General features: G+C 29.7%; 1 protein-coding gene across 2 annotated transcripts; it reads right to left on the reverse strand.

The window, feature by feature from the left end:
* Nucleotides 1-64: 64 nt before the first annotated feature.
* On the reverse strand, nt 65-8011 carry LOC107443426 (Dynein axonemal assembly factor 3). 2 transcript variants are annotated; one of them, XM_071178716.1, is made up of 2 exons: nt 7081-8011; nt 65-1632 (listed from the first exon to the last, which is right to left on the reverse strand). In XM_071178716.1, the coding sequence occupies exon 2, from the start codon at nt 1616-1618 to the stop codon at nt 209-211; it is 1410 nt and encodes a 469-aa protein (XP_071034817.1). In that variant the 5' UTR covers nt 1619-1632; nt 7081-8011; the 3' UTR covers nt 65-208. The 2 variants fall into 2 exon arrangements, with proteins under 2 accessions (XP_071034817.1, XP_042895384.1); XM_043039450.2 differs by lacking the exon at nt 7081-8011 and adding an exon at nt 6725-6968.
* Nucleotides 8012-12313: the final 4302 nt, after the last annotated feature.

Consider the following 12313-nt stretch of genomic DNA (forward strand, 5'->3'; position numbering starts at 1 on the left):
TAACAATTTTTAAAAAAAAATTATAATCCTTTTAATTAATTTAAATTATAAAACATTTTCAAAAGAGAACTTACACAATTTTATTCAAAATATCTTTTTAAAAGGTGGAAAACTTTAAAATTTAAGTTTTCAAAGCTTACAACTATTTTAATTCAATATTACAACATAAACAGTTCTTTTTTAACATATGTCAAAGCTATTTTCACTCTTACAGTTCTTCTAACTCTGAACTGTTATTAGCAATGTGCAAACCATCATTTTCAAATAAATCCCCCTTCGATGCAAATATTTTAAAATTCTTGTTTTCTGAAAATTCTTTTACATTCAAGACTTCCAATCCATTAAAGTGAGCAACGCGATCAATTTCTTCACAATACATTGCTTTTTGCTCGTTTGTTGAATTAACAACATTTTTTATAGTTTCAAAAACTACAATACCATTTTCTTTCAGAACATTAGATAGTAGCGATCCAATGAGTGGCATCATGTCACAAGTAACGTAAATAGCATCAAAGAGTTTTTTGAACCTATGCATCTTGCGAAATGTTTCAAAAGATAGCGGATGAACCATCACATTTCTAGACTTTTCCATCTTAGTATGAGTTATGAACTCGTTTGTCATATCAATAATGTTAAATTTTGAAATTTCCAAACTATTCGAAGTATACACGCCATTTGATTCCCTTAGCAAGCTAAAATTTCCAGTCTCGACACCAAAAGCTACGTAAGGGCTAGTCGCAATGTCGCCAACATAAGCATCGACATTGTCATTGTTTTTCGTGAATTGAGTGGATGAAATGTGCATCGTTTTGTTAGGATAATTGTATTTAGATTGCCGAAACTTAAAAGCTATGCCCGTTTCACACCAATCAATATATTTCTTCAAATTTATTATCTTATAATCTGAAAGTTTCATGTTGAAATGATAATCAAACAAATTCCGTCGATTGTCGTACCTGGTTCCATAATAAGCACGCAGGGCATTTTCCCAACCTTTACCAATTCCAAAAAATTCTTTTTCGTCTTTTATGTACGTGAAGGCTTGTAGTAAACCATCTATTTCTTTCTGTTTAAAATATTCTAGTGATACAAAGGGAAGGATATTTTTGTTCTCTGATAAATTTCCTATTTTTTCAATGAATTCCACGGATTTGGTTTCCATAAATAGCTTTGTAGGAGATCTCACGTGAATGTTTCCGAGTATATCAAGAAAGATTTCAGCTCTTTCTAGTAAACTAGATCGAAGAGAGTTGTCCCCAAACAGTGACATAAGAAGCAGATTGCGTGCCAAACATTCAGGAGATGAGCATATCATATATATTTTCAAGTTGGTGTTTTTGTGGCGAAACATCCGAGATAGTGTTTTTAAGAGGCATCCTATACCATCTCCAATTATTAAGCAAAAATAGCTGCCACCATCATGGCCGGAATTATCATCTAAAGAAGTTTGTTCATTTCGACGGCTATCTTTCAGATTTGGATTTCCTAACTGGTATAAGAAGTAAGGCTGGTCTGAGTAGGGTGAACTGGAATTATTCGAATCATGAGATTCGACGACATTTTGCAAATCAAATGCAGGAACAAGAGGCCAGAAGTTAACCAAATGTTGATACACCATGCTTGAAGCACTAACTGCAAATGAATAACAGTAATTATATATATATATATAGCATAATAAATAAATACGAAAAGGACAAAAAGAAAAAAAACACGAAGAAAATTAAGAAAAACAATAAGTTATTGCGCATAAGCTGCAAGTAAATAGAACTCGTAAAATAAGACCAAAATGTAGAGAAAACATGGAAAAATTACAGAACAATGAAAAAAGGGGGAAGAGATTGATATCCTTACGAAACATAATAAGTAATTATAATAATAAATTTTCTTCTTTTGACAATAAGTTTAGATGCAAAAATATGATACATAATTGAACACGTTGTTCTATTGCTATTCTTAATTCTATAATGGACATTTTATATTAACTTTAGTATTAGCGAAAAAATTTTCTTGAGTTTTCTTTCAAATATTGCATATTAGATTTTTGTTCCAAATTTCTACGTTCTATGCTTGAAAAAGACCAGATATCCCTAAGTTTACTATGTGATTGAACATGAAACAAATACCTTTAACGTGCTTGCCACAGGCAGGTTTTAATTTCGCATCTCGATTAAAAAGAATTCTGTAAAATGGAAAGAGGTTAATTCACTTATGTAAAAAAAAGCATTAGCTTTTCCCGCTAGCGGCATGTTCAAGTACTGATGTTTGTGTTTTTAAATGACAAAGAACTAAGAAAAATGCCTACACCCAGTATATGATTCCATTATAGTCTCCTGATGTCGGGCCAACACTGAGAGACGTCTTCACTGTATATGACAAAAAACATAATTATTTTTTCATCAGTTTCACAGTGTTATAGAAAAAATTTTGTGTACTGTGCACGAATAAAAAAAAAAAATTAAAATGATTCACCCTGAGTAACGTTTGATCTAATGATCGGATCTTCACGTACTAGGACTTTCTTAATTATTGAAAGGGGGTGACCTCAATTATGTTCATTAATTAGCTCAGGCGATATTTTAAGTTACGAAATCAGACACAAAAGAATACTTTCTTTGAATAAACGGATGCGGATTTATGATCCTCAAAATATAAAGAGTAGCCGCAATATGAGATATATGGTCCTAATAGTTTGGCCAGGAGAGCAGTCCAAAATTTGGACCCCTTAAGGACAATTTTACTTTTTTGTGTATTTCGCCATATTTCAAGAATGTTTCAAGCGAATCGAATGCATTTTATTCACAATTATGAAATTCATTTATCCTTAGGTAATTCCATACAAAAAGTATTTCTTAATAATTATTTATTATTTTATTAAGTGATAATAGAAAGAAACTTGAATTATAAGTTACACAAATTTTTGCATCATTTTAAGGAACGTAACTTCTTAAGTCAAACACAAAATTCGAGTGAAATCGGTCGGATAGTTCCTGAGAACTTAAATTTCGAAGTGAAGCCGTATATTTAAAACTTGATTTCTGAGGAACTAATGGACCCATTTAATTCAAATTTTGTATTTTGATAAATTAAGTTATATTCCGTAAAATTTGTATACCTTACAATTAAAAAATTTTCGACTATTATTAAATAAATTAATAAATAATTTTAAAAAAATACTCTTTGCACGGAATTATCTTTGGATGAAAAATTTTTATAATTGTGTGCGAAAAATTTTTAGGACCATTGTTCCCAGATTGGGGCTATCTCTTATATTTTGAGGGTCAGAAATAAAAATTTGTCTAACTAAATGCATGTTAGTTCAAAGAAAGTTCGTTTTTGTGTCTGATTTCGTTAATAGGAATATGCTCTCTGCACTAATTAATTATCCTATAAAATCCATATCCGAACTATTAAGATTGAGACTCAACACGTGAACAACATTAGTTCTTAGGTTATTCAGGGTGATTATTACTATTATTATTTTTGCATACTGCACTGTGAATAAAAGGTAATAATCTATTTATATTCTTTTTTTCTTAATTACCGGTCTTTTGCACTTTTCATGGGTTGAAAGACCCATCTAAAAATTCAAATTAATTAATGAAAACAATAATTTACGTTTGAAATCATAGAGATTAACGTCATTTTTTAATAAGAATTTCTTTTTCTTTCAGTTCGAGATCTTGAATTCGAAAAAGTTGTTATAGTTAAAAAAGTTTATTTACAAGATTGACAGAATCTCATTATATTGTGACCGAATCTCATTATTTTCTAAAAGTATGTTCATGAGTACTCCATATACAGCACTAAATTGCATTCTTGAAATAAAATTTTTTTAAAAGGAACATATCTTAAAAAAAAAAAAAAAAAAAAAAAAAAAAAAAAAAAAAAAAAAAAAAAAAAAAAAAAAACAGTGAGTGGTACAGACCTTGTATATTTCGAATCAGCATGTTTCAATTATCGTTAAAAATGCATCGGATACTAAGATATTCACCATTTTTTAAAATCTGTTTAACAATGTTGCTAAAAAAATAATTTTTGTTGAAACTATCGCTGAGTAATTGATTTTAAAATTCAAAATTTTTAAATTAGTTAGAATCAAAAGAAGAAACAGAAAAAATAATTTGAACATAGACAGGCCGCAATACTGATTCAACAGAGTTTTAATAAGCTGAAGAATAGTGAAAAATTCTCTGAAAATATTCCAGTTTAAACATTCTTCATATGTATGCGCATTTTGCATGTTAATTAAAAATTATTTCATCTTGTTTCTTGGCCCCGCAATGGTAATTGTCGAATTGCATGAAAAATAGTGTATTCTAACAGGTCCCAACAAATATCCCATTAGCAATAAACTGCAGTAAAAATACCAAAAAGGTATTTTAAATTACAGTTAATAAAATTAAACTTTTAGAAATCAATTTCATAATTTTATATTTTCAAAAGATGTCGTCAAAATTAATCTCAAAACAGGGAAGATGAATGTTTTGTAGCCAGCAGCGATTATTCTTAGACTGACAATTTACATTGATTGCTAAGAACTCGATCATTCAGGCTTAGAACTTGAGAAAGTACAGTAATACATACTGTATTTACCCGCATACGGAACATAACAAACACACCACTTCGACAGTATGCATAATAATAAAAACTTACTTTTAAGAATAGATACCAGCTCAAAACTAATAAAAATATTTTAGAATTCATAAAGATAGCTTATGACACCTAAAAGAATTTTTCTAGGTTTTATTTAAATCTAACAAGTCAGTGTTAATGTCAAGCAAAGCAAAGGAGGTACTAATATTGCTGCTGATATAATTACAACTGCTTATTTGTTGGGTAAAACCAACTGGAATTGTAAAGCATTAATTAAGAACGAATTATTTGACTACTAGGAACGTCTGTTTAACCAGTATTCGTTTAACTATTGTTCCAATTAGATTTAGCAAGTAATATTCAATTTTCGTCCAGAGAACTGAATTGGGTGATTAAAACATTGGGCAGTTGGTAATTTAAATAATGTTACAAAACTTGTTATTGAAGAATTTTCCTTCTCCATTAATTAATTTTAATAAAATTTGCCAATCATTTTTACGGCAGTAGTAATATTTGCTACTCATACTCATGCCGTGCAATTGAAAAATCAACATAAGTATCAATTTTATGTTGATTAAAATATCAATAAAATAATATCAATAAAAATTCAAAATTCGTATTTTTATATATATGGCTTCTTTGTGTGGTTAGTTACATATAGGAAAAAAAATTCGAAAATTAATTTTGTTTCATGAGTTTCTTGAAATTTCACTTCAGCGTTCATAGAATTAGCAATAGAAGGAAAAAAGTTCTCAAAACATCTTTTCTCAGAATCAATCGTAAAGCACTTGCTTGGTAAAGCACACGCCAATGCTTGGAAAGTGATGTAATAATAAACATGTTATGTTATTATTATTTTCTTTTTTGGAAAGTGATATAGTACTAAACATGTTATACTAATTTTTTCTCTATTGCATTTGCCTTAATTATTGTTTAGAAGCTTCTTGCAATATTACATGAGAAAATAGGATTGACATTCCGGTCGAAATTAATCATAATTATGATCAAATCTAATTGATAGCGGAATCGATAGACATATTTTAAAAAGTTAACTCCATGTTTATTTTTCAAACATCAAAAAGTTTTAGTAAAATCTTGAATAAATTGATACTTAAATGAATGATGAATTATTCTGATGAGATCAAAGAACTATATTTTTTCTTCGCTTTGCTAACTGCGATTAAGTAAATAACCTAATCAGGAAGTTAAGACATAGGTACCACTCGTTTCGGGAGACCTTAAAAAATTGATCGCCAAACAATTGTTGACGCCAGAGATGTTTAATTATTTGTGGTAATATGTACTGTAATAAGTACCTAGTATACTGATATAAGACTTAATATAGATATCATTTGTATTATACAGTAACTAATTTATATTATATTGAATCCTCGTTCAAAAATAGCATTAGTTTTTTTAATTTTAAAGCATTATTTATTGCACTAAGAATACAAAAAAAGCTTTAAATTGAGAACTAATTTCTTTTCTTGTTTTAAAATAACCTGGCAATAAATAATTAAATATAAAAGTATTGCCAATAAATAAAATATTTTCCAATAAGCAATTTAATTAATTGAAGCAGAAAAAAATATGATAAAATACGACAATTGTATTTCATGTTTTTTAGACAAAGTCACTCTAATTGATTATATATTCTCATGATTACAATGAACATACTTAATATTATATCTGAATAAATATATTTTGAATTCAAACTCTGATTGTTTCATTTTTAAAAAAAAATAAATAGTTGTTCTTGGTACTAAACTTTTGACAAAGATTTTACTGAAAATTAAGACAGTAATTTGTTTAATTTAACAAACTTATAAATGTTATTTATGAATAATATTTATAATTATCATATAAACATCACATGTTCCTAATGTATAAACTGCAAAATAATTTTAAAGCGGTAGTATTTAAACATTTCCAAATTTGTGTGTCTAAAAAAAGCAATGGGAAAAATTAGAAAGCTTTGTAACAGCACGCCTAAATTATTTAACTTTGTAACTAAAATACTTAAGTACTCAGTCAAACAGCATTTCTTAAAGCATTCTTGAAACTAATAACATTTAATTTAAAACTTAGGATCGCGCAAATTAAGATTAAACACAATTTTTTTTATACTTACATCTACCTTTGATCTTCGGCGTAGCAAGTGAAAAATCTAGAGAAAAGCATTTCTACAGAGAAAACTTAAAACGTTGCTATGGTAACAAATAGAACAGAGCTAAGAGATAAATAATAAAAAATCGCCTTTTTTCCCTTAATTTTCTCTTTTGATTTGGAAGTTATTTATTTAAAAAAAACATCATTTTTAAAAAATTACTATAAATTTGATTATTTTTTAGTCTCTCTTTTTTGATGCATTCTAAGATTGATGAACTTTTGAAAATTTTGAAGGAATAAAATATAATTTTATTTGTTTGATTACTATAATTTATTTTGAAAAAAAAAAAGATTCTTAGTTTTATTATTAACTATTACCTATGATTCATCATCTGCTAACTAAGAAAATGAAGCAGGGAAGTTAAAGTTAGCACCAAATTTAATAATCACGCAGTAATCGGGTACCTGCAACCGACGTCACGGGTGAGTATCAAACCAAATTAGATGCTGAATCGTAACATTTGTTTGTGCCATGATTTAGCAGTCAATCAGATTCAAGACACCCACGCCTAATATTGCTTGCCGGTAACTAATTAAACCTCATTCGAAGATTGGTTCTAAGTGATCATAAATTAAGTCTAACAACTGTGATTTAAGAACTCCGTCTTGTTTATATACTACCAGCGGATTTCAGAGGTCTTCTTGAACAACTGAAGTCACGAGTGAGTTACAACTGAAGTTCCCCTACAACTGAAGTCACGAGTGAGAAAATCGCGGCATTTGTTTATGCCACGATTCATTAGCCAGACTTAAGGCTCCTCAAATTCACGGTCTCTAGCCAGATTCAACACACACCGTAACGTCGCTTGCAGAAGTTCAATTTCGCGTTATAATAAACCAAAGTTAATAGCATTGATGTGCTTTTACCCGAGCATGTTATTTCAGCGGTATTCTTCTCGAGTTTCAAGCACCCAATTAACACCAAATTTTAACAATTGGGTACCTGCAACTCAAAAAGAAGACTTCTGAAATCAGTTTCTTGTGCATAAACAAGACGGCGCTTTAAAGATACAACGCCAGCGAAGTCACGCGTTGGTAAATCGTGGCATTAGTTTATGCCCCGATTCTGCAGTCAATCAGGTTCAATACACACGCATAACGTTATTTGCAGGTATCCAATAACCACAATCACGTGATTAGGAACAACCATGTTCTTCGGCGGAATTCTTCTTTCTGTTGCAAGTATCCAATTCGTGATCGCCACGCTTGAATACGCCCTCTAGCGGAGCCTGAAAATATCAGGCATTTATTTATTAAGTTTTCATTTAGTTCTGTCATATTCATTGGCACAGTCAGACGCCATTTCCTTACTAGCAAAATTCCCCTAAGGAAAATGCAGAACTAACCAGAACATTGGTAAATCTTTTTAAAACAGAACACGCCAAACATTTGAAGAACAATTTCTCAATAATTTTTACCTTTCTATTATTAACAAGCTTGCATCTGATAACTTCCGATTTCGTGATCGCATACTGTAACAGAATAATACATTCTTTCTTGTCTTCAATTCCTTACAAATTAAAGTGAAGTCAACATTGCTTAGTTTATTCCAATGAATAAATATGATTTCAGAAAGTGCAGAACTGTAATAGCTAGTATATATTTCTGAATTATAATTCGGAAAACAACAATAAAGAATCATCTGATTTACTTGAAATAATATTATTTATGTAAAATTAAATTATATAAAATTATGAGCTTATGTATACTTTTTGCTTATTTTAATGTTTGAAGTAATATGATTCTTAAAACTATGGAATGTAAAGTTTAAATAAGCATTTCATGTTATATCATTAAATTGAGTAAAACTTTTTCTCAGGCATTAGGTTTTAACTCTAATAAGAAGATACATATTTTTTTTTGTTTATTTACAAATATTTTTCCAATGTGTTTTAGATGTTCCTTCTCCAAAAAAAAATAAAAAATATACCATTTTGTTTTTGCTTACATAAGAAAGAATATCAAACATTTTTCTTTCTTAAATTTAATAAGCCACAATAAAGAAGAAACGTTACAATGCTACACTGAAGACATTTCCTGAGCAACTGAATGGCTGTTCGCATAGAAATCGCAACTATTCGTCTCATACAACAACACCCCCATAGTTCGTTGCGATCGCGAATTATAAAAATATTCCAAACATTTAATTTTTATATTTCATTTTAAAATTATGCACCGAAATTTAAACTAAGTTCACAAAGATTTATGAAATGAGATATACTTTCATTATAAAAGATAAATGGAAACTTCTAAATTATCTAATGTCTTGGCGATATCATTGCATCTAATAACTAATAACGTAATAAACATCTAATATATATAATTCTCTTACGTGGCTCCCAAATTTTGGCTGTATTTCTTTCCCGCCAGTGGCAACGTTTGCTTTGTTTTGTTTACGTTACTATTTCTCTTACACGGCGAATCGACCAATGATTGCCGCTAAAAATGTCACATGCCTAATCTAGCTGAGGGGGCTCAACATATAGCGGTTTTAAAAATGGAAACTGAAATAACCAGAGAGCATCAGCTGCGGCAATCTCATACTATTAAGCTAGGCAGAAGTGAGTAGTCTTTATCGATAGATCTCTATTTTAGTATTTTGTCAAAAGCGCTTTTTTTAACGAATTTATTTGACGATTTTTGATTTATATCACGAATTGTACTATAGCACATTTCTAATAGGTTTAACGAATTACATGTCATTTATTTTAATGACTCAGTATTTACTAAAAAGATGTAATTTTTTTTAAAAAAAAAAGCTTCGATATGGATTTGAATTCTTAGAATTTTGTGCATTTGCAATGTACCTAAGTTAGTAGCGAGCGAAGCGAGCTTGGTTTGCGAAGCAAACCATATAAGCTTGCGTAGCAATTTTCGGGGGTTGGCGAACGTTAGAGAGCAGGGGGCGCAGCCCACTAGTTTTAAATAACAGTCTTAAAGATGACGTGAAGCACACGCTCGAATATTATGTTATAAACAAAGTTATGTTGATAAACAAAGTTATGTTGATTATGTTGATAAACAAAGCACAATTATTCAGATATGTTAAGGCACATGCCCAAAATGGTACGGTTAAGATAGCGTTACAGTAACACCGCTGTTTTATACAGATACTACAGAGAAATCTGTAACGAGTTTCAACTCAAATATTATGCATAGAAAAAGGCGATGTTTTTTTTCTTTTTCCAATGCGTTGTAAAATGGCAACATTTGCCTAAATGGCTTTAGCGCCATGCTAAGACAGAAAGCTTAACTATTTGTAAGATTGATGAGTTAATTGTTTTCGTTCATTATTTTTAATTTACTTTATGAAGCTTTTTGTAATCCTTTGATTATCTGTGTTAATTCGATGAAATGCTTAAATGTTAATTTTTTAAGAACTAGGGGGGTTAGCTCCCTGTTCGCTGACGTTCACCAATCCCGTTGATTGAGAGAAAGAATAAATTTTGAAAAGCATCATTAATGTAGATTTTTTTCCCTTCACTATTTATAGCAGAACTAATAATATGACAGAATGAAATAAACAATAAATATAATCCGTAAATAATGTATGACAGAAACATTTTTAGAATAAACAGTAGATAAAAATATGACAGAAACACTTTTTTAAGCATAATAGAATAAAATATAAATTAAAGGACATGGAATTGATTAGAAAATTATATGTTCCACATAAATTGACAATATGAAAGAATTTCAAAACACTACATAAATTCATTTATTCGATAACTTTTTTTTTTAACTTTATAACCAGCAATCTAGAGCCAACCCATCTTCTCTGAGTTCAATGTTCAGTTCATGCAATTCTGAACCAGTCCCAGAAGACAAATGAGCTCCTGGATTAAGAAATGGCCTTTGTGGTCCCAAACTAGCCTTCGCGGAGGACTTCTTGACTGAACTAACCTGCATTTGCATTACATAGAAAAAACACTACAAAACCCCCACGCTTAGCCTTAAAGCAAAGAAGCTTCCAATGCAATTATAGTAATCTAGTCTTTGAATATAATTTTTTTAATAACAATGTCTTTGATAAATATTGAAAAAGACACACATCTATGAAAAATTGCATTAGTAATACCTATCATGCTTTTCAAATTAAGATAACTAGATTTGTTAATAAAAAAAAATATGTTTCACAGGTTTAACCATTTTCAACAGTTGAGCAATTCTTTTAAACTTTCTTTTTAATGAAAACCATAACTGGGTTAATTTTTTTCATTTACAGCTTATACTGCAAAAACAAAATAAAAACTTAGTTAAATACTGCTCCAGTTGTGCAAAATTAACTGTCTGACATAAAACCTAATTTAAGATCATCAAAGATAAAATGATGAAAAAATTCACTCTTCTTATTTATTTATTACCCTTGTTGAACAGGCGACATAACATTGAATTTACAACTATCAACGTTAAACTCCGTAGCCTTGTAATTTTAAACCCAGTCCAGGGAACTCCAGGACAAATCATTGAGATAAAATAATCTTTGTGTAAGCTTTTTTGATTAAACTATTCCACATTTACGTTACATGGAAAGAAAATCACAAAAACCTATCACGGTTAACCTGATGGCTAGAGGATTTTAACCTATGATCCACTGATGATATTCTACGTCAGAACTGTGGACGGAGTGAACTAGAAGCAAAATCTGTATCAATCAACCTCCGCTGGGATTCGAACCTGGGATACCGTTGAAGTAGGAGAAACTTTTAGAAAAGCATCCTCATGACGTCTGAGTAGATTGTCATAATGAAGACTGTACTTTTCTTAGTGTGGATACTGATAACTTTAAATATCTTTGTGAGTTCTTAAATTTTCCATCCTAATAGATAAAATGGTTTTTGATACATTCTGCATGGTGTTTAAGGGAAAAATGCTACTGACAAATTTGCTACTCTGCATCCATAGAGAAACAATGGGGAAAATCCAAAAAAAAAAATTCTAGTTGCTTAACAAAAAAAGGATGGAATTTTATTAAAAAATAATAACCTGAATAGTGGATTATTTTAAGAAATATTCCCTGAATTCTACAAAGTGCTCCTTTGTAAGTAACACAAATGAATGAATTTTGTCTCAACATTTGATTCAGCTGTTTCTTTGTCTTTTGAGTTGGACAGGACAATTGCAAGGCTACATTTGGTGGAGTAATCTAGCTCTTGGATTGATTTAGTGACTTATAAAAGCTATGAAACAGTCAATTTCAGAGTGCTTAATACTTTTAACTGTTTGATTATAACTTTTAATTACTTTGACACAGAGTTTATATGCAATTTTTGAAAAAAAAATTCATTGATTTACCAGAGCAGTAATTCTAAAAAATAATACACTAACACAACATATCAGACATACACAACATCAACAACACATGAGAACATTGGTGGACCAAAACACCAATTTAATTTTAAAAGTTAATAGACCTAAATTTTGATACAAAACTTATTCATTCCTAAGTAATATCTGATAGAATTTTGCAATGTCATTATATAGTAAAATATTGATACATAGGTAAATAATTCTCAAATTTAAAAAAAGATTATAAGCAAAAAACCGTTTC

This window comes from Parasteatoda tepidariorum, chromosome 3, assembly GCF_043381705.1.
Source record: "Parasteatoda tepidariorum isolate YZ-2023 chromosome 3, CAS_Ptep_4.0, whole genome shotgun sequence".
In the NCBI taxonomy this organism is placed as follows: Eukaryota; Metazoa; Arthropoda; class Arachnida; order Araneae; family Theridiidae; genus Parasteatoda; species Parasteatoda tepidariorum.